The 22959-nt window shown below is 39.5% G+C and overlaps 2 protein-coding genes across 2 annotated transcripts; one reads left to right on the top strand and one right to left on the bottom strand.

The window, feature by feature from the left end:
- Nucleotides 1-2394: 2394 nt before the first annotated feature.
- On the bottom strand, nt 2395-8169 carry CLRN2 (clarin 2). Its single transcript, XM_064653132.1, has 3 exons — nt 7007-8169; nt 3101-3280; nt 2395-2678 (listed from the first exon to the last, which is right to left on the bottom strand). Exons 1-3 carry the CDS (start codon nt 7257-7259, stop codon nt 2413-2415), a joined length of 699 nt encoding a protein of 232 aa, XP_064509202.1. The 5' UTR covers nt 7260-8169; the 3' UTR covers nt 2395-2412.
- Nucleotides 8170-8265: 96 nt separating this feature from the next.
- On the top strand, nt 8266-17833 carry QDPR (quinoid dihydropteridine reductase). The gene is made up of 7 exons (XM_064653131.1): nt 8266-8416; nt 8531-8623; nt 10104-10200; nt 11003-11143; nt 13397-13505; nt 14916-14999; nt 16960-17833. Exons 1-7 carry the CDS (start codon nt 8333-8335, stop codon nt 17066-17068), a joined length of 717 nt encoding a protein of 238 aa, XP_064509201.1. The 5' UTR covers nt 8266-8332; the 3' UTR covers nt 17069-17833.
- Nucleotides 17834-22959: the final 5126 nt, after the last annotated feature.

The raw sequence follows: 22959 nt of genomic DNA on the forward strand, positions 1-22959 counted from the left end.
AACTGTTTGGAGTTTGCTGATCATTATCGTATTGTCAGTCTGAAAGGCAATGAACACGCACTGGACTTTAACTTTAGGTGATCCGGATTTCTTTTTGTTTCTTTCTTTCTTTCCCTGCCGCCGAAGTGTGTTTTGTAATTGTACATCTTAAACATGTATGATTGCATTTAACCTCTTTTCCCCAGACAAAATTTCCCAGAGCAAATATTCTATGCATTGTCCTCTCAGTGCGTCTTAGCTTGAACTGAGACAACCTGTGAAGCTGAAAGGTTAGTTTGGCCTTACATCTCTTACATTTGGTTTAATTAATGCATGGCAATACTTCTGCTCACTCTGAAGTGAAAATAGTATCTTCTCATAAGTTACAACACAGTCATTAGGTGATAATGGTATTCGGTCATTCAGCTCGTGCAGCTGCAGTATCCCATAATCATACTTCCTCATATCTGCTGTGAGAAATCTTTTTGAAGTATATCTCATTGAATTCATTCAAACCAAGAAATTACAAAGCTGATCAGCCCAGCCATTCCTTTTTAACTTCATGTACACAGTGTACTCTATGGGTTCTTTCAGGGCTACCGTGACCTACCTAGGAATCCACTCCAACAAATCTTTAATCTTGTCCTCACCTAAGTAGTTCCATGGGTCTTATTCAATAACTAGGTTGGGTGTGGGGGGCAGTTTGGGGGGCATTAAGAAGTTCATTATCAGGATGAAAAATATGTTGTAATACATGCAATATTAACACTACTGAAAAGCATTTTCGAAGCGATCACTTGAGGATTTAAAGATCTGCTTTCTTTTCACTTCCTAAAGAGAATTATATTTAGTAAATGTTAAGTTACATTTCACAATATAATTCTTTGTGTAAAACAATTACTTCTAAATTATATATGTTCATAGAACAATTACAAACTATAAGTATTACATTTTCTGCTTGCATAATTATGCTGCACTCTTAAGTTCTTCTGTTTCAGAGCCACTCAGAGTTTTCTGGAAGAGGAAAGTGGTGGTACCCCAGAGGCCTCTGTGGGCAGTTTTCTGGGCAATACTGTGCTGTTACCATCTAAGGCACCTTCGTAGACTGGGTTTGTCTGCTGCCTATCCATGTACTGGGTGTTGTACCATCTTCCTGGAGTTGTGGCCCAGGGTATAGACTGAGTGAAAGCACCAGTAAAATTAGAGCAGTGAAGTAAGTAGTTGTTATAAACTAGGAATTACTTTTTCTGCTTTATTGAGCCTCCTTTATGCTAAAATTGTAACAGTGCCGTAGACTTATCATAACTGTCCATCCATCTCTTGAATTTTATGTGACTTTAAAAAAAATAAATCAGTGCTCCTAAAAGTCTCATGGGTAATGCTGTCTTGAAGAAGACAGGTTATTAGGGACTATTGCAGAGGCACCCTCACAAATTTCTGCTTCACTCATAATCCTGCTAGCCTTGAAGAGCCAAAACCAAAGATGGTAGAGGCCACTGTAACCATGCTTAATGGTGTGTTCTTTACTCAAATATATTCTTTCCTCATAACCCATGAACTGGTCGAATCCCTGTCAAAATTATGGTACTTCCTAAGAAAGTAACCTTTCCATCTATTTAACCATTTTTATTCATTTTAATACTGTTTCATCATACATCACTTTTACCTGATTTCAGACAAACCTAAGAATTGACAAGGTTCTGAAGATAATTGAAGATAATTAATCTGTCAGATCATTATTTTCTATGTTATCTAAAAGCACTATTACTTAAAACCTGTTTACTTTTCTTCCAAAAGCTGCCTTGAAACCTTTATCTAGCAGCTAATAATTTTTTTTCGTAGACTAAAAGCATCCCATAAACTTTACATTTCTCACTTCTTTGCCTTATGGGGTTGGATAATTTCTGTTTTAAAAACATTTCATGCATACTTTGCCTCTCCTGCCTCTTAGCTTTAGCCTCACGGATGATGTTTTCTTTTTCAATATGATATAGCATCATAAAATATGTTTTATGTGTCCTTCTCAGCATTTTCTAGATAATTAGGTGAAAGTAGTTGGCAAATGTCTATTCTTTCTGTTTTGAAACAACCTTTCAGAGACTTGTGATAACAAATTTTCTTCTAAACAAAGAAGAGACTTGGTTTTGATGAAATCATATTTTACCTTAATTTTCTAAAGGTTTAAAAGTGTGAATTTTCTAAAATCTGAGAAACAGCATATATTTACTGCAGATAGCAGTCAGTTTTGAGAATAACAATATTTATAGTATTTGTGTTTTTCTTTTTTCACAGACATGTTAATTGCTGGTATTGTAGACTGGCATCTTTACTAAGTTGATAACTAAACCATCCATCCAAATCAAAGGTTGAAGAGCCAAGAAGCTGTTTCTTTTACAACAGTTCATTTAACTGAAGTAGTTTTGTATAGATTTATTAGTACATGATATCTTCTGCTGTAACATTCACTTCTTCTGTTTTAGGCTTAATTTTAGGAAAATTAATCCCACTGATGGCTATTAGCAGCAAATTCACTGCGTGTGCTGTGGCACTTGCCACGCAAATCCAAAAACAGTCTTCAAAGCGTTCTTCTAAGATAACAAATCGAAAAACATTTTCCCGAAAATTGGCAATTCTTTCTGTGAGGTGATGAAGTTTCACAGCAGCCATAAAGCTGGTGACTGCAAGTACTACAAATCCACCTGCAACAAAATGAAAGAAGTATTCACCCTTGTTATATAATCAAAACAAGACAGACATTTTGATTGTGCTTCAAAAGACTTACTGAATACCACAGTGAGCAATATACAGAGTAGGGATAGACACAGGCATGGCTTAAACACCTTATTGTATGGGCAGACATGACACCAATGTTTGTAATAACATCCTTTTATCAGTGACATGGAACCTAAAGGCTGGCATTCATAGCTCCTGTTAAATGTTGACTAGACACCATAAACAAAGATGCCACCTGGCAGTTCTGTTTAGATAGATGAGAATTCACTGTTAACTTCATTTTATTTACAAGTATTCGAGTCAACAAGATATTTAATAAGGCAAGAGAAGGAACTTTTACCATTTTGTATGAATGTGACTAGTAAAAAGTGCTGGTAAATAACTTTACCTGCAAGGAAGTTCCAAAGGCATACTCCTGCTGGACCTTTAATAGCTCGGTAAGGAACTTTTATTGCATTAAGAATGCAGAATCCAAAACTGACCAGAGAAAAGCAAATGGCCACACAGAGGAACATTATGATCATCACATGCAAGCCTGTATTCAACTTTTTCACCATGTGTGGGAAAACTGTCAAGAAAAAAGAATCACACATTAAGTATTTAGTTTTTCTTGATGACGGTAAACATCACACTGTGCTGGTGCTTCAAACTCAAATTATACTACTTTATATTTTTTACAGAGGTGTTCAATTCAGCTAGTTACACATATCTTAGTTCATGATGTTTTATTTTTCAGTGTATCAGACAAACCAGGGATATTCTGCTACAGGTATAATCCTTTACATAGGGTCTGTGAATAAGGATTCAGGCTTAAGTCTTGTTTATTTATCTAGCTGTGTTAATGTCTTTATCACCACTACTGTATTGTCTGCTCTTTTTCATCTCTGTTCCTCAAACCAAACTCATGGTTTTGAGCTTCCCATTCCTGTCCCATGCTTTCAGTCTTATCCCTTTGAAGTCTGGCAGTCCCAGTTTCCTTGTCCAGGCCCTTGCTGCCTTAAATAGTGTGACTTCTTTCTGTGTTTATTTTCTCATGTTCTTTCTCTCTCTCCCTTTCTTCACTGCAGCTCGAGTGAGATCTGCCCTAATTTCACATTTCTAATCCCACAGGTTTTCACTTTAAGATTCCGATTCCCTTCTTGGTTTCTCATCTAGTGTTTATGACTCCTTTATGCCTTTCTGGGTGTCTGGCAGAGCTTTAGCTACATCTGTAGGAAGCTTGTAAAGTACTGAACTCAGATGGGCTTTCAGTGAAGTGCTCACATGTTCTGCTATAGGCATGAGCTCTCCCTCAGCAGCCTGTCACTCATCTGTCTCTAAAGAGTGATAACTTTCTTGGTTTTGTCTTCACAGACTCAATTACTTAATTGGGGGGCCAGATTGGCCAGCAGCAGGGAAATGTGCACCTGAGTATTTAGTTTATCCTGCAGCCCTTTAGTAAGAGAATCAGAAGAAATGTGAGTAGGGAATTGTAGGTGACATGCTGACTGACAAGAAAGAGAGAGGCTGATCGAGAGGAACCCTAAAATACAAGGTGATCGAGAAGAGACCTTCAGGTGGTGTAGCACTGCACACTCATACATGTTTTGAAGAATTTACTGCTTAATTACTAAAAAGCTACTAAAAGGAAGGTACATTGTGTTATAAACCAATAAACAAATTGCTTCCTGTGCTTCATAACTGAAAAAAAAGTCTAAACAAGCCACATAAAAAGTAGGCAGTAATAACTGGTAGATGTAACAGTGAGCATCAGGCATACAATCTGGTCATGACATGACGGAATTCTAGTAGATTATGTAGAAAAATTCATACTGTACATATTCCATACAAAAATTCAACAGTTCTACCTCTTCAGTGGCTCATTCTGGGGTCGTAGGTGGGCCTGGTATACATATGAGCTACGGAAGAGACTCCAACAAGAAGAAGGGAGGGAAATAAATGAGAATCAGAAGTACATATGAGAAATGGGAAGCCAAAAATTAGCTTCCTATCTGACGAAAATAACTGGCAGTGTAACAACAAGGCACATAGATTAAGCCTTCCTACAAACCAGCAGAGATTTTTGAGTAATTGTAAGGATTATTTGGTCTCTTTTCTGAGGCTCTCAGCCAAATCCCAAAGACCTAACCAGGGAGTCTGGCTTAGCATGCAGAAATAAGAATCCTCAGGAAGGATATTGCCATAGAGGCTCCTGATACATTCCAGCAGTGTTTGCCATGCATAGGCAAAATGCCTGGCTTCCCCAGCTCGTTCTCAGAGCTTGATTCAGCTGTCAAAACATAACATTTTATGCCAACTTAGATGCCTTAGGACTATCATAACAACCACGTGGGTCTAACATACATGCTGCATTATGCATGGGACACCTTCAGAAGTAGTAGCTGGAGACCAGATGATACACCTTGAGGAGTACAAAATAGTACTGGATACCTATTATGGCAATTGAGTCATGCTGTCACTGTCCCAGCTAAAAAAGAGTGTGCCAGCCATAAGCCTACTCTAGTTAACACAGTGAAAGGCATTGTACTAGTAACAGTAAATTATTGCAAATTCCAAAGTGTCAGAGCTACTGCAGTACTGCAGTGTTTGAGGTGCTAGCCTTGTTTTGCTCTATGTGATGTCCATTTATGTTAACTCATTCCACAAGAAAAGTCTCACAGTTCTTGCTCCCCAGTAAATTCAGAATGCTTGTAGATTAAGGGGGATATTCAAAGCGAAAACTCAGAACCCCCAGAGTGAGTTCTGCTCACCCTTGTGCAAAAGTATTTACCAGCTTTGTGTACTGTTGTTTGAAACCAGCACTGTGAAAATATCAAACCTGATAGTTATTAGAATATTTAAAAGGGAAAATCTCTGAGCTACTTGTTGACCTAAATGCATCTTTGTACCCATTGCACTTAATGACCCAATTTTAGAGTTCTAACAGGGAAAATTCTTACTAGCTTCAGTGACAGCTTTATTAAGGAGTATAGGATCATGTACTCCAAATATGAATCGATATAGTCGAGAGTGATGGTGGAACCTTAGGCCTTCCTCTCAGGTTACAGAGTAAAAAATCGGAAAGTTTATTAAAGAGTCCAGAAGGTTGTACAGAGATTTTTTTTCTTATTCTCTTTGACAGGACAGGATGAAAGAACTGAGATTGGGTGACCATGACTGCTATATCCATGTCATGAAGTTGCAGCTGCAGTCAGAGCTTGAGCAAGAACTTGGTTATTGCAAAAGCAGCAAGTCCAAATTTATCCAGCTTAACAACTGGTCATGCTGATCTAAGCAGAGGTTGCTCTGGTTCTTTTCTCCATTCCTTCTGAAGTCCCACAGTCCTACCTGCCTTCAAGTTTTTATAGAGGTGCTTGTGCAGTTGTGTAGTCAGCTGCAATCCTATAGGAAAACAACTATTTTTTGGTAGGTTAATTTTTTTGGCTACCTTAACTTCTGAACTACACCACCATAACTACCAGAGACATTGCAAAGGATAGGGCAGGATAGCACTGCTGTGGGCTAGGGAGAGGGTGAGACTGCAGCAGCTTCAACTCATATTGGTTTAAGTTGCAGTCAATCTGCACACTGAACTAAAAATCTTCAATGCAAATTATCATTTTCTCTACGGCACAGAATGAGTGAAATTTGGAAATCATCCAGAGTACAGCTGAATGCTTTTGAGACCTCAAGAAAATCTTTTATGTTAAAAGGAATAAATTTATAAGAGTTTCTACATTTTTTAAGAGTTCAGCATTTTTTTTCTCTCCAAAGTTAGCAGAAAAGAAGGTAAAAATTTCTTCAACATGTTAATAAACTTAGCAGTATCTGCTATGGCAGACATTTGCATTAGGACAGCTAGAGAAATACAGTGATGTGGCCAAGTAAATAAATCTCTGCTTCCTAAAGGGAAAAAACCTCAGAGAAGTTCAACAGAGAAGGTAAGGACAGACAGATGGCAGAGAAACACTTGGCATGGAAAGAGTCAATCAAGGGGAAAGTGTGATTTACAGGGTCATCTCCAGATGCCTTTCACTCCCTTCATGAGGCTAAAAGGAAACTCTCCATCTAGCCTTAGGGATTTTTTCCCCATCTTGATTCCAGGATTATAGAACATAACTGGGAGCAAAAAGTGTGCTTGAAATGATAGGGATTTTATATTCACACTCAGACACCAAACCATAATGACCACAAGTCAGCCACAAATTTATTTAATAATAACAATTAGCATTCTACAAGGTCTGTAAGCAAAAAGAATAGAGTGCTATATTTGAACTAGACATCAGACAAAAGATTCAACCAAAATTGTACTTACTTGTGAATTTGGAACGCCTCCCGCCCAACCCACACTGGCGTATTTTGCCGCCCCGAAAGAGTCCATAGTAAATTTCTCCAATGAACTTGACCAGCTCTGGATCTGTGGCATTGACCAAATCAGCTCCTGTTTTGCAAAGAATCTTTCCTGTCATCCACTTTGGGGTCCCCATTGCAACAACAATTAAGATAAAAGACACAAAACTTATTAGAGAAGCCAAGGCAAATAACGTCTTTTTAAAGCAGCCAGGCATCCTGGTGCTTTCAAGGGATCATCTCCAAGGCCTCTCTGCAGCAGCCAGGCATATTTCCCATTTTTTCTCATGCTCCGAAATCCACAGCTGAATAGCAGGCATTTTAAAATACTTCTTTTTGTATTTTGAAGTTCCAGCAATTAATCTGTACTGTTAAAAATCAAAGTCTAAAATAGGTTTTGCTGCGACATCCTGAAATGGCTGCAAGTAACAGCTTCATTATGCTGTAGTGCAGTGATGCTTCTTTCTGCAGCAAGTAATCCTATCTCTATCGCCTGGCTAATGTTTCATCTGAGGCTTAATTGTCATGTTCAAATGACATCAAGTTCTTTATTGTAACCTCATGTAAAGAAAACTAAAAGAATCCAGTTTTTTAGATTGTTTAAAAAAGCGAGTAAACAGCCGTGTGCAAGGTGCAAAGCATTAAAACCAGATAATTTGGCCGGAGGATTGGGCTGGCACCTCAGCCATGCTGAGCTACTTCTCCCGGCCCTTGCTCCCACCCAGCCTCTAAATGTCACAGCTGTCACAGCTCCCGCGGCCGTCCATACGCTCGGAGCGGTGCCTTCCATCGCTAAAGCCTGTTAGCTGAGGGACAGAAGTGATGTGTATGGAGTGCTCTGAATGACAGCGGGGCGCGCAGAGCCCCCCGCAGCCGGGGAGGCCCGGCCAGCCGTGCCGTAGCCCAGGTGGTCGGGGGCTGCAGCGGCGTAACTCAAGCTACAGGTGCGATAAAGGAGTGCTGAAGGAAACCGGCCATAATTGCCAGCACTTCTACGGTTACCGCTACTCAAGCCCTGTGGGGACCTTCACAACCACTAATTAATTAATTAACCCCCGCAGTAGCCCGGGGGGCGGGTAACAGAGTCCGTCGCTGTGGCTTGGACGAGGTCCCGGGATTGTTGCTCCCGGCTCGGCACAGTCCCGGGCGGGCAGAGCCGGACCCGCCCCTCGCACCACCCCCGGCCGGCGCTGCCGCCCCTCTCCCGCCCCTTGGGGCGGCCGCATCCGCGGGCGGGGCCGGGCCGGGCCGGGCCGCGGCGACGGAGCCGGAGCCGGGTGTGACAGCGGGCATGGCGGCGGGCAGGGTGCTGGTGTACGGGGGCAAAGGGGCGCTGGGCTCCCAGTGCGTGCGGTACTTCAAGGCCAAGAACTGGGTAAGCGCCGGGCCGGGGGGTGGCGAGGCGGGGGAGCCCCGCCGGGGGGAGCGCCCCTGCCCCGCCGGGCCGGGCGCTGCGGGGCCGATAACGCGCCTTCCTCTCCCGCCGCAGTGGGTCGCCAGCATCGACCTGGCCGAGAACGCGGATGCCAGCGCCAACGTGGTGGTGAGGGCCACCGACTCCTTCCCCGAGCAGGCCGAGCAGGTGGGTCGGCGGCGGGCGCGGGGCTGGCAATGCTGAGTGAGGAGGTGGAGCGATGCACTCAGCCTACCCCCGAGTGTGTGCATCCCTTCTCCCGAGCGATGCTCTCAGCCTCCCCTCAGGTGTGTGCATCCCTTCTCCCGCGGCTACGGGAGTGCGTCCGGCCTCATGCAGGAAGCAGGAGCCCAGCCGGTAGCGGTTCTGCAGCCGTACTGCAAGCCCCAAGGTCCTTATGCTTCTGCTTGTCGTTTCTTTTCCTTTTCCTTTTCCTTTTCCTTTTCCTTTTCCTTTTCCTTTTCCTTTTCCTTTTCCTTTTCCTTTTCCTTTTCCTTTTCCTTTTCCTTTTCCTTTTCCTTTTCCTTTCTTTTTTCTTTTAAACTGCACGTATATGCAGAAAGATCCTGGATATTGGAGGTTCAGCGCATAAGGCAGTTTGGTTTGGTTTTGTCTTTGTGACTTTAAAAGTTTCAGACTGAACCAGGTGACTGTAATGAAGATGGATAAGGACATCCTAAAATGCAGTGCTTCTTTTAGATATCCTATCTTATAAATGCACTGTGTATAGGTAGATGATGTGCTCAAAGCACCGAGGGATTCCTAGGGAATGCACAAAGGTAAATATGGGAGACTCTGAGCTAGCCTAAAAACTGTTTTGCTTTTTTTCTCAACATATAGGATCTGTTTTTTGAATTTTAACTTTTGAACCTATTTCTCTTACTGATAAACTGAATCTCTAGACAATATGTTTTCATTATAGCTATACAACTCTTAAGGCTTTTAAAGAGTATTGTAGAATATTTGCAACACAATTGTCTATGCACTTTTTTGAAAACCAGTGGATTTTTGTTCTTTTGTTGAGAGATGAATTGTTTGCTGTCCACTTAGGCAGAGAAAATTCATGGCCAACAAATTCATTACCAGTTTTGAGGTCTTATATTAGAAAGAGAAAAAGATATAGGATATCTAAAACCATACAAACTCAAATTTAGAGGCCAGACTCAAACTGGTGGTTGTGGTCTAGATAGAAGCAATAAGAAGGCTAATCTTTAGTTCTTCATCTCTGGCACTGTCATCAAAAGTGACACCAGTAGTCCTGACCAGACCTGGAGTTTCATTTCCCATGTTAAACAGCACCATACCCAGAAGAGAACTGGTCAAAAGTAAGTCAGTAATAATTTCTAACGATATTGATAAAAGTCAGATGTTTCAATCCTGCTCAGGTTAGTTATTTCCAGTGGCATCACACACTGTATGGTCTGACTTTCATTGGCCTGACAGTCATCTATAGTTATCTTTCAACATAATTATTTTGTTTTGAGTTCGTGGCTCATAAATATTAATTTTCTATAGCTGTTTAAATTGCTGTGTGTTGTTTTACTTAATTATATGGGTGGAAAAAAGTAACTTTAAGGCACTTGTGATATTTACTCCTTTCTCTTATTGATTCAGTGTTTTCAGTATGTTTTTGTTCTATGTATTGAAGGTGACAGCAGAGATTGGAAAACTTCTTGGTGAAGAAAAGGTGGATGCGATCTTGTGTGTAGCAGGAGGATGGGCTGGAGGCAGCGCCAAAGCCAAATGTAAGATTTTGGTAGATGTGTGCTGATGAAAACATGAATGATATCTGAAAGGAATCCTTAAAAATCGTGGTAATAAAGGTATTTGAGATTATCTTTCTTTCCAAGTTCAGAAGAGGACAAGAGCATAAAAGTACAAAATAGCTTAGTCACAGTGCTGCTTAGTGCTTCTCTGAATTTTCTTTGCCTGTTAAATTTGCACAGCACTTCGTTTCCTTAGTGGTGTTTGTTGACACACCAATTTTTATTAAAATGGAGGAGTTTCAGCACTGTTAAGCTGACTTTGCCAAGGTTACCTGTGACAGGCAAGTTGCGAAAGACAGTGCTGAGTAGAAACATCGATGTTTCCCGATTAATTCCTTTATGAATAGAAGCTCAGTTGCCTCCTGCAGTTCTCTGAGCTGTTGCTGTGCAATACAATATTGGAAGGCACTGCCTAGTGACCCAAAATCATGCTACAGTCAAAGCCCTTCAGATTAAAAAAGGCTTTTAAACATGTAATGTTCAGAGTGAAATTTTATACTTTACCCACTAGTGTAGAGATACAGGAAGAAAAATAGCCTTGTTTTCTGTCTGGAGTAAATCTGGTAAAATGTGTCCTTCTCTTCTCCCTTCCGGTTCAGACATTACAGGCTCAAAGCAAAAGAAGATACAAAAGACATAAATGGATATTTTACAATGTGAAAGTAGAAAATGGTAGAAAGCATGTTGTCATAGTGCTTTTGCACTCTGTGGGACGCTAAGAAAAGTGGAATTAGAGGTCTTCCACCTTTTAGCTAATTTCACTAATTCTCTTTCTAATCAGCTTTATACAAAAACTGTGATCTGATGTGGAAGCAGAGTGTTTGGACATCGACTATTTCCAGCCACCTAGCAACAAAACATCTGAAGGAAGGCGGTCTCTTGACTCTCACAGGAGCTCAAGCTGCTTTATCTGGAACCCCAGGTAAAATGCAATGCATGATATCCCTGCACTGTGGCTGCAGGGACAACAGCAGTTAGAGATGTCTGTTCGTCTGAGCATTCTTGTTTGTGAAGCAAAATGACCAGCTGCTGACCAGTTGTTTGACTTCTAGTACAAATGGAAAATTGCTGCTGAAATAGGTAGGGAAAGTGTAATTTTATAGTTAGCAATACTGAATTTCTCAAAGCTGGAGTGCAAACACATAAAATCAGTATTTAAATAATATTTTACATGATTTGGTGAAATGTACTTGGCTAATATATGATATAGGAAAAAAAGTCTGGAAATGAAGACTAGAAGCACCAGCAATCTGTAAGTCTTTAGTTTAAGTTAATTTTCCTATTTGTGTTCTGAAAGGCAGAGTCCTTATTTGACCAATTTTTCTGTCGGTGATGACTCAACTGATTCTGATTACTGTGCTTGTCCTGTTCATGTTCTGATTCCAGTCTACCTTTGCTTCAGACATAGATAAGCTTGTTGACTGTTGGCTTTGCCCTCTGCTAGCTATTTAATATGAACTTTATTGGATTTTTAATCTCACTCCTTAACTGTGTTGATCTGCATGGAGGAAGAAATCTGAGAGCAATTTAAAATCAGAAAAAAAAAAGGCACTGACACACAAGCCCACAGGCAGAAAGAGGAAAGTTTGAGACAAATACTCCTATTTCCCAGTCTTTTATTAGTGTCACTTCAACAATATTTTTATGAGACACAAATACTAAGATTTTAAAACATATGCAGTATATGAATATAAAACTGTTCAGGAAAACTGAATTTATGAATATAAAACTTTTCAGGAAAAATATGGTATATTTTCTAGTTAATGGTTTATCTTCTGTGTTTACAGCTGCATCTGTTATAGTCCAAAGATAAAAGGCGTAATTTACAATGTACTGCTGACTGACCACATAAAAATGAAAAAATGTTAATTCTGGCAAACATTCATGGTTTTTGTTTGTGTGGTTTTGGGAGGTAGGGACCACAACACAGGAATCAAAGTGATTTGCTTTCCTGTTTTGAACTAGCTGGTTTCAGCTAGTCTGGATTTTTCTAAAAATCACAGCAGTGCTTAGGGCAAACACATGCAACTTATTAACTTCAGGAAGAATTGGGAAAGAGTTGTTACTCAATTTCTGCAAATATGCCTTGCTAGGCTAGTTACTACCAGCCCTTTTGGAAGAAACAATGTTTTTCTTGTTTGCTGTTAGTGTTACCTTTCTTTTCCTATGAGAAAATGTTGTCTCAGGTAATGCAAGCTGAAGAACGCTGAAAATCGCATTAATAGTTACAGCAGCAGTGTGATAGTGATGGCTAAGAAATGTATTAAGCATGAAAAGATTTAAGAAGACTTAGAGTGCTTGGTTTAGACAAGACGAGAATATGATAGAGATGCAAATATTTTTATCATGACAATAAAATAAGTTAGCTAGTGCTGTCCATGATTCCTCCTAGCAGAAACGGGTCCTATACAATTTGTCTAAGTGAATATAACAGAAATATTTCTACAATGCAAAATGCGTCTACAGGAACACTGGAAAGGGGCTGTATAGCTATATGGATTGGTAGAAAGAAAGATAGAAAGTACCTGACCTGTGTGCCTTATGGTCTCATTGCTGTTGCTCTTACACTGCTAAATACCATCTGCCTAGGAAACAACAGTGTTTAGGAAGAAGTTTGCTTTCCCTGCAGGTTATTTAGTAATTTTTCTACCATGAGGGTTGTTTTGACTTTTCCCTGAAGGCCCTGTCAGACCTGGGATTCTGACCAAGTGAATTACAGTTCAGGAGAGAAGTGAACTGTATATATTTGGATCCAAACCTGCAAATACTTCAGTCATATGATAAAAATTAATGGATGATCACTTTAATAAAGTCTATAAGCACCTTCGCACTTACTGTTACATTTGTAAGCTCAGCCCTGTAGGTCACATCCTTCAAAGCATGTTTTGGTGCATAACTAAATGTGCTTAACTCAGTAAGCTGCTTATTTCTATAGTGCTGAGTAAACTGAGTTTTATGACAGTTCCTGGATGTCTAATGAAAGCTTTTGTGGTTTTTTTTCTTCCATTTTTTTGCTTTTAATATATATGTTTTAATATGTTTTGAAGTCTGATTCTGTTCTGGCTGTGGTAAGTGGCCTTAATATTCGCTAAACAGTCTTGAGTTTCTATCATGTTACTGATGATATTGAGAGCTGTTTTGATTGTGCTCTAATTTGCCTGTTTTAAATTGTTAGGGATGATTGCCTATGGCATGGCCAAAGGAGCAGTGCATCAGCTTTGTCAGAGTTTAGCTGGTGCCAGTAGTGGCTTGCCATCTGGTTCTGCTGCTGTTGCCATTTTACCGTAAGTAGTTGCTTAGTTGTCTCTGCCTGTGTTGTTTTATTTAATTACTGCTGTAACCTAGAGCCACATAGATATGCTTGTAGTGTCCTGTTCACAGTACACAAACAGCTTCTCAGACCTCCTTACAGTTTCACAGAGAAAGGGGGTAATCTTGAAAGTGTGAACAAAATGATATCCAAGAAACCCTAAATACGATTACCTTCCTCTCCTTTCCTTTGCAAAACTGTAGGGGATGTTGGGATTAAATTTTAATTCATTTTCAACCAGTTTGACTGTAGCCATGCATTAAAGTGTGATTTCTCTTTTTTTCAGTATAAACAGAACTCTAAAAATGATATGAGCTATTCAGCACAGTTTTAGACTTAGCTGTGTGATAGCAGTAAAGCAAAGGATTACTTGGCACATTTTCACTTGGTTAAAGATGCTTCTTCATAAGGTGCTGCATATCTATGCGTGATTAGTAAAATTAGGTCACTTTGAGGATCTGTGAAAAGAAAAAGTTTAGCTTGTATTTGCCTGTCACAGTTTTCTTTTTGACGAGGAAAGCTGGTAAGAAGTGGATGGCTTAGTAAGTCTTCACTATGTCTAATTTTATCAATTCTGCTGCAAAAATTAGAAGTATTTTTCTTGCTAGGTCTGTTTCTAAATCAGGACCCAAAAATAAAGAGTCCTGTAGGGGAATTTCGAACACTACCTGAATTCTCCCTGCTTTTGTTTTCCTCACACACACGCACACTCTTAGTGCACATGTCTTTAGGTCAGAGAGGACTGGCATTAAATGTGTTTGGATAATGGACAGCACCTTCCACTGGCATGCAGACTCCAAGATCACTGGATTTGTGCGCATGCTGCACTTGTGTAGTTCTCATGCAAAATTCTGCCCTTGAGTGAATTTTTTCAGAGTAAATATATCTTGGATTGTCAACAGCATCTCAGTGAGGGAGTTGTGAAAAGTTCACCCCTTAATATCATTGTGTGTAGTGTAAATATATATAATCAAAGTCAAAACTTCTGATGTTTGTGCACTTAATCGCTGCATTTGCAGCTGGCATGAGGCTGTCTGAAAACACGGATGTAGTGCACATATGCTGTGCAGTGCATGTGAACAAGCATATTACTGCCATTCCCTGTCTGCATGAGAGAGGTGGGAAGGGAGCTGCGGACTAAGTGATTGCCCTAATGGGCAACTCCTCTGTGAGCCGGAAAGGTGAGAAATTATAGGTTGGAGCCTTGGATAAATGTTGAAACTGATGACTATATGCTGGTAACACACTGGGAGGATGCAAGAGAAATCCATACCACGTGGTGTAAAAGTCAAGCATATGTTACAGCAATGATTTGAAGCAGGTGGTGCTCATCAGGAAAATGATTGTGTAAAGAAAAGGTTTGTCTTATCTTTTTTAATCACAGGGTTACCTTAGATACACCAGCAAACAGGAAATCAATGCCTGATGCAGATTTCAGCTCCTGGACACCCTTAGAATTCATTGCAGAGTGAGTATCCATGAGCAATTCCTCACTGAACCTCTTGAGGCTGCACCTTAGTGCATGTTCTTTTTAAATAGCTGCCTTGGATTTGAGTGGGTTTTTTCCCTCCATTGTCTCCTCATTGTGTATGTTTCTAAATCACATTGGGTTTTATTGCACAGGCTTCTGAACTGGAGAAAATTAGCCCAACTCCATCAAACTCAACTTCTCTACACGAGTTATTTCAGCAAGGGAGATAGCCTTAAGGAGTTGGAAGCCAGAGAATCTCATAAAGCCTGTAAACAAATTAAATTGCAGACAGCAGGTGCAGGAGACACCTGGCTTAAAGATAAACTGCAAATAGGCATGTAAACTTGGGTGGGATTCTTTTTCTTTTAAACACTCTTTACTGCCTGGTTTACAGTGTGTTAGTTCAGTTCTCTCAACTGGCAAAATTCCTACTCTTGTTTAGAAAAATTCAATAAAGATTTTTTTTTCATCATCTAAAAAGGCTTGTCTTGAATGATGTTGCAAAATGCTGAAACTTCAACTGTAGCTTATCTAATGGCAGACTGCAATTATCTGCTTTACTGTTCTCATTCATTGTTAGAGAAGGTGCAGCATGAGTACTGCCTTCTGCCCTGTGATGGGGAGTAGCACACATTCCACTGAGGGTAAACTGTCAAAAGGAAGAAAATAAGGGTACAACTGTCTTGCCCCTTTGAGGAAAAACAAAGTTGGATATATGTTCATTTTTTGCAAAGGGATTTACTCTTACACATTTTTAAAGTCTTTTAAAACTGATGCTGAAATTGGATTTACCTATTGCTAATTGTTCAGAGAGTAGTTTAGTTCTGACATTTGATTTCCTGCTTTATGTGAACTTTTTTAAGGTGGATGCCAGAGTCAGAAATGGTTTTGGTTGCAGCTGCTTAGTTGCAGCCTATGCAGCTGTCTGATGTGGCTCTTTAAAAGGACCCATCAATTGAATTTAGTTAGCCTAAAAATGTTCATAAAAAGATCATTAATTTATTGTGCTTTAGAAAGTGGAGCAGAGTCTCTGAGAGACTGCTTAGCCAGATGTTGTAGTTCTGCAAATTAATTTTTTTAAGTTTAACTTTTAAGTATTTTAACCTTGTAGGAGAATTAGGTTGATTGATTTGTTTTGTTTCTAATTCCCTAAACTTTAACCCCAGCTTTGAAAACTGAAAATCTCATTGTCTGTGCATCAGAAAACATCCAATGTTGTTAAAGTGTTGGCAACATCTGCATCCTGGGTAGGATGCAGGAAATCCTTTCCATCATGGCATTTGAATTTTGTGCCCTGGAAGCTGTTGTCAGATAGTGGAATGTTCCAACATGGCAGTTGCTATGTCTGCATTATTGCAAGGGTTGATGGACCTTTAGAATATACTGCACTTTCTGTATTGCATTTTGATAAGAAGTGTTCTGTGTTCTACCTAAAATGAATCCATCTTACTCAGCACTATTTTGGATGTCTTAAGACTTTTTGTGCTTCTGCTGCGACCACTTTCATAGTTAATATCGAAGTGTTATAATGGCCTGTTGGCAGAGTAATGGGTTTAGCAACTCTATCCTAGCCACAAAACTGTGTTTCTAATATATGTGTTATAAAGTCAACTAAAGCGGCACATCTTCGGCTTTCAATTTTTTTTTATCTTGGAAAAAACCTCACCACTCTGACATTTTATACTCCTGGTCTTTTCCTCTGAGATATTCTGAAAATCCCCTGTGTGTGCTATAAAGCCCTAGGGTTTTCCCTGCACCTCTGCTCAGCTTTGAGGGTCTGAATCCAGTGATCGCATCACTGGTTTACAGAATGCAGAGAAATCACTAGAGAGCAGTAGGAAAAGAAGGAAAAGTAAATAGGCTTTTATTTTATTTTATGCTTCCTGTCACTATACTTGATAGTAGTAGGGATTTTTTTATCCTCCTCAGCCTATTGTATCCATTTATTTTAAAACAGAACCTTTTATGACTGGATAACAGGAAAGAATCGACCAAACTCTGGGAGTCTAATCCAGTTGATAACTACAGGTGGGAAGACGGAACTAGTTTCAGCAGCACATCTTTGATGTCAATCACTTAAGGTGATGGAACTTCAGTGAAGGAGAAGCTGTGGAAAATCTGTCTACCAGTATAATTGGATGGTCTTCTGTATCCAGTGATTATAGTTATGCCATTAATGGAACCAGATTTCACATAATATTTCAGTGCTGTCAGTTGTGAGCTATCACCTTTGGTTTACCAAATAATATCAAGTACTTGTCTCCAAATGAAAGTTGCAGGCTTTAAAGTCTGTAGATGTCGTAATTCTGAGCATTATATGTCAACTTACCTGTTTTCTGTGAAATGGGAATAATGCTTAATGATGTCATGTGATCACATACATGGTTGGATTTTTTTTGCTCTGTCAGTAAGTGTTTTTGGTAACTTACTGTGAATCTTTTAGTGCTCTGTCTTTTTCTGTCTGACAATATAATGCCACCGCTGCGTATTATGTTGGCTGTAAACCATAGGAAACATTGGAGTCATATATCGTGTCCTAGTTGTGAAACATTTTTCTTGTGAATGTTCCACTTGAGTTAATGGAACTGCATAGAGATTAGTCACTTGAGAAGGAGTTCCTAGTTTGCCTTACAGTTCATAAGCTGCTCTCAGGCCTACAGTTGTAGGATAAAACAGTCATTCTGTCAAATGATTAGTATGTCTTTCTGTTAGTCATGATGATTCTTCACTTTTTTAGAAACCAAAGTGCTGTAAAGTTGTAGAAAAAAAGCATGCATGCACTTCTATTTGAATATGAAACTTTTTGTGCTAAATAAATGTATATTGTTTTATATACTGGGCCGTCTCTGTCACTGTAATCCCAATATCTAGATAACATTTTAATCAGTTTAATTGAACGTAGAGTTCAGTTATGACAAAGGACTTAAGTTTTTACTTATTTCATTCTGATCATGGTGCATAAAATATATTTCTGTGGTAATGATACCAAATATCTACTAGCCATGCATAAATGTGTTCTTAAATTCAGCTACGTTACATGGAAATACAGTTCAGACACAGAGTGAAAGCATTGCCTGCTCTAAGCCTAGACTTACATGGAACCAGTACTGTCAGATTTTTTGGAACATCTTGAAAACAATTGAATATACAAAATTGTGTGTATGTTCTTTCTTTGCACTTTTTTGTTTCTCAACTGCAGGGTTGTGTTGGGGAAGGATTTACTGGCATGAGTCAGGAAACCTTTTGCCTCTGGGAAGGTTTATGTACCTGTGTCAATTTTAACATGGCATGATTGCCTGTTTTGGTATGACTGTCACTTTGCTTATTTTGTTTTGCTGGATGCAGAGGTGGAGAGGGAGATTTTTCTGTCCTATCAAACCAGTCCAGGACTGTCAATTTGTAAATGTGCTTTTGATTTTAAATGTAAAACTCTCAGCCATGCTATTGAACCAGCAGTTTCTATTGGCTGAGAGTACAGACAGAAACTGCAAGGCACTGGTAAGGAATGAAACACTGAGGTGTTGCTTGATTATCCTGGAAAAGGGGATAGCTACATACTACATGCTAACATGATTTGAAGGCTTCCCTTTGCCAAGCTAGCTGAAGCAGTGAATAGTGTTAAAACATAATTGTGAATGGAAGACTTGACTGGATTAACTTTCATCAGTTGCAGGTATGAGCAGAAAGGTACAAAACCAACATTATTGAAGCTTGAGACTGAGGATGAACGCGAGTGTATGACAATGAGGCAAGCGTATGTCAAGCTTGCAGATAAGGGTGAGAGATTTAACCTGAGGAGTTTGATGGAAAAGAGGCTTTATGTGACCAGTTTCATCCTGTATTTCTACAAACTTTATTTCAGTTAATTGTCTAGGAGAAGAAGCTGCCCCAACACTGCAAACATCAGGGTTGCCTGGGACCTTCAGCAGGCCCAGAGATATGGTGGTGCTGCAATGAGGAGGAGAGGTGTGGCCTGTGGGAACTGCAAGGAGTTAATCCATGCTGAACACACACAGAGACACAACTGGAGACTGCAGGCCTGTTGTGAAGATTTTCACAGAATTACAGCATAGTTTGGGCTGGAAAGGACCTCTGAAGATTATCTAGTCCAACCCCCTGGTCAGGCAGGGATAACTTAACTGCTTCTTACAGAAACAGAGCACCTGATGAGTTTCTACTCCAGTGTTGATGAAAATCCCTGAATTGTTCATATTTTGTTATTTATATGGCACAATTAACAACAATGTAATACTGCAGATGTTAGAAGCTTATCTTCCTTTAATTTAAGGAATGGAATATTTATTAATTTCTTATATATATATATTAAACACCTGGATTTATCTCATTTTTTTATTTAGAACTGTACAAGTTTTATACTAGTTTAGTAAGGCACTTTTCTATACAATCTCCTCTCAAAGATGCATACTACTATTTTTGAAAGAATGAAGTTGGTTAGCTCTGGGGAAAATTAAAACACAAATTGTGCCAGATCAGTCTTGCTCTTACACTCCAATCTGTTTGTGCTTGGTGTTCTGGGTTTCACAGGGGTAATATTGTTTGTCAAGGGATATTTCCAGCCCTGAACCAACGGGCCCTTGAAAAGATGATGCAATTGCATGGTATATCCATACACGCCGTTACAGTCTCCCCAGACTGGGGTGGCTCTTGCACATGGCATCACATACAAATTTGCAGAGACAAAAACATGGCTTTGTCAGAATATCAGGGCATGAACATTTTTTTATTCTGTACAAATACTTTTTTCTTACAGAGTTAGAGAAATATTTTAATAAAACACAAATAAGTGTGAAAGAGATTTTTACAATAGGATATCAGTAGTATCATTACAAATCCAAAGACAAGAAGCTGGTTTTGACATTCCAGGTGTTAAGTGGGTGAGAACCTGAGCTGCAGTCTGGAAAGAGGATGTTCTGTGGAGCCTGACCCATGCAGCGTCCTGTTGCTGTTCCTTTGGTTCATTGCAAGACTGAGTCTGAAATCTTTTTGGAGTTCACTGGGAAGTGAAATTCACATATTTTACCAACAGGTTTAATTTGTCTTTCAAAGTTATATTTTCATGGGAAAATTAGTTTTCTACCAATTATTTAATAACAATTGCCACAAAATATAGAATCATGCCCTGCATCCAAAGAAAAGAGATTGAAAGGTTTCCACATACTATGGTAACTGAGTCATTCAGCAAATTGCACTTTGAAAACTTTTGTTGAAATAATTAGTTATGCTAAACAAGCATGATTTTTTTTTTTTTTAATGTAGTGGAATGAAAACCAACACCACAACAAAAAGTAACATTTATTATCTTTCTTCTTCCTTGTATTGGCTCACTGGAAGAAAACAGATGGGGACTGTGGAGATGCTTCAGACTAACCCTCACAGTGTTGAACAAGGTGAGAAGTAGGCAGACATCTGAAAAGCATTGCAGAAGTCAATAGCAAATGTCACTTGAGATTTAGATCCCTTGTCAGACACTGTCATTCTTGCACTTCCTGAAACACCATGTTCTGAAGGATTTGCTCTATAAATATGGCCAGTCTCAACGTGGTCTGTGAGGACTCTCGGGGGTATGATCACGGACTCCCACGGCTGAGCCAGGCTGATCTTCAGGAATGCCAGTAGAGGGCAGAGTCTTCCAATGCATTGGGAAGATTTCTCTACTACTAAGGAATATCTATGTTCTTTTTATCAGTGAGGATTTTAGTTGTGCCCACAGCCTCTATTGAGAGGCTCATTCCCCTTTCTTGCTTTATTGCTCCCAGTCCAAGCTTTCTGGCCTTTCCTACACCAAGCACATGCAGCCTATTCCATATACCACTTCCAGAAACAATTCCATCAGCTTCAAACAAAACAATCCAAAAAATGACAACAAACCCCAACAAACAACAGCAGCAACAACAACACACAGACACATAGAAAAAAAATACAAAAAAAGAAGCCAGTGCTGTGATGAGAGTCCCGCTGCAGGGTGTAGCATTACTATTGACGTGTTATCGGCAAGTGGAGTGTCAATCAATATTCTGTAACAGAGATTTAAGGGCTTGGACACAATAGGAAAAGAAAGAGATTATTTAATTGCTGTACTGCACATAAGGATTATACGAATTTCCTAACCATACCAAAAGAACCAGTATCTGTTCAGGCTGGACTGGTATTAACAAAGAGGCAGAATTTGGAGACGAGGGATTTTGAGTATAAAAGTTTTAAGTCCTTTGCCCGTGAAATGAAGGAATAGATAATATTTTTAAAAAATGCTATTTAGGAGGTTAAAAGAAGTAGCAAGCCCCACGACTCATTTCTATATTCATTATCCAGTACCTTCTGTAGATAAAAACTAGACCACTAATCGTAGTATTTTCCTTGTATGAACTTCTTCCTGAACACTGTTATTAAATAAAAATTACAACATTCTTGCAAATGGAAAGCGTAGAAAAGCCTTAAGATTGGAGGCCTTGGTTTCTATTTCTATTCCTGCTTTGACTAGTGGTCTGGTGGAAGAGTTTGAATACATCTCTGCATCTGCACCTCATATCTCAAGTATATATGGGACCATTTTAAAGTGCTTTGAGATCTGCTGATGAAAATCAGAACATTTGAATGAAATGCAGTTATCTCAGTGAGTACGATAATAGAAGCTCAAAATACCTCTTTTGTTCATTGAAGTTAATGTAAAATTTTGACCTCAAGCCAAAGTCATATCACTTTGCTACCAGTCATATTTGGTGATTTGCAGGAGAAATACTATACCAAGGACTGTCTCAGCCAGGAAGTTTGTCCAAACTGTGTAACTGGTAGTAGACAGTTGTATTTTCTCTCCAGTACAACAGGTGTTAATTTTTAATGACTATCACAACTGGAATTTAAAAATACAGTGTTGATTTTCATTTTGAACAAACCAATTGCTCTTTCTATCAATGTACCTCAGTGAGACAGGACTGAGGAAATTATACAAATCAGCCCCATATTAATTCTGGATCCACATGAATTAGTGTGATGGTTAACTTTTTTATTTAAGCCAATACACAAATATTACCTGAAAGAAAAGAGTGTCTTTGGCCCCCAAGAAGTTATTTTTCCCCATTGTTGCGGTTCTTCTCTTATGCTCAGACACACAGATTTTTCTCCATCCTCCATGTGAAGAATGACCAGGCTTTTAAAATGCCAGCTGCTAGTTATCAAAATCAGTGCACACTATCCCAGGCAGCAGGGTATAGCTATGTATGTCCTAAGTAAGTGCCTCATGCATACAATTTTGCACCAATCAAACAAAGCAGCCCATAATCCAGCAGGGGTTAATCATCTACTTTATCCACCTTACCTGATAAATATCTTTCACATGGCTAAATTTTGTTAATAACAAATTTTCTTTCTTCTTACAACCCCCCAAAAAACTTCCTATAGGCTTCACAGACGTGTAAAAACATGTATCCTACCCCCTCCCCAGTCTCAGCTTCCCTTGTTTTTCCTGTGGATTACAGTCTCTCAGCCCAAATTTGCTCAGAGAGGTGTCAGGCAGTGTAGGAGGTTGAAGTGCTGTGCTCCTAATGGTTTTCTCCTCCACTTTGCCTCCTGGTTTTCCTACTACTCTGTCCGCTGGGGCTCCTGCTTTTGCCACCTTGCCAGGGGGTGGGTTGAAAGACTTGTCTGATGCAATTGCAGGCACGCACCAAGTTCCTGCTGTTGGAGGGGGTTTGTCATTGTGCTGGTAGGGAAGAAGAGCATAAGCCATGCTTAGCATACAAATATCTTGAGTGCTGTAGAAAAAGGCATGAAAATTATGTGCAAGATACATGGAGCAGGGAGGACAGGTTATTAATGATGTTTAGCTGGCATGCAGTCATGAATTCACTTAAACATTTTTTTCGTGGTGGCTATTAGGAAGGGCCAAGTGGTGTTTGCCCTTATAGTCATCAGATGGTATAAAATACTGTTTGAAGGGGCA

Source organism: Pseudopipra pipra, chromosome 4 (assembly GCF_036250125.1).
Source record: "Pseudopipra pipra isolate bDixPip1 chromosome 4, bDixPip1.hap1, whole genome shotgun sequence".
In the NCBI taxonomy this organism is placed as follows: Eukaryota; Metazoa; Chordata; class Aves; order Passeriformes; family Pipridae; genus Pseudopipra; species Pseudopipra pipra.

Bases quoted from the DNA above. Each gene is read 5' to 3' on its own strand.
- CLRN2 (XM_064653132.1), bottom strand. From the start codon at position 7,259: ATGCCTGGCTGCTTTAAAAAGACGTTATTTGCCTTGGCTTCTCTAATA. The intron at 3,281-7,006 runs GTAAGTACAATT...TTTTCTTGACAG, and splicing joins GAGGCGTTCCAAATTCACAA to TTTTCCCACACATGGTGAAA. The intron at 2,679-3,100 runs GTAAAGTTATTT...ATTTTGTTGCAG, and splicing joins CCTTTGGAACTTCCTTGCAG to GTGGATTTGTAGTACTTGCA.
- QDPR (XM_064653131.1), top strand. From the start codon at position 8,333: ATGGCGGCGGGCAGGGTGCTGGTGTACGGGGGCAAAGGGGCGCTGGGC. The intron at 10,201-11,002 runs GTAAGATTTTGG...CTTTCTAATCAG, and splicing joins AGGCAGCGCCAAAGCCAAAT to CTTTATACAAAAACTGTGAT. The intron at 13,506-14,915 runs GTAAGTAGTTGC...TTTTAATCACAG, and splicing joins GCTGCTGTTGCCATTTTACC to GGTTACCTTAGATACACCAG.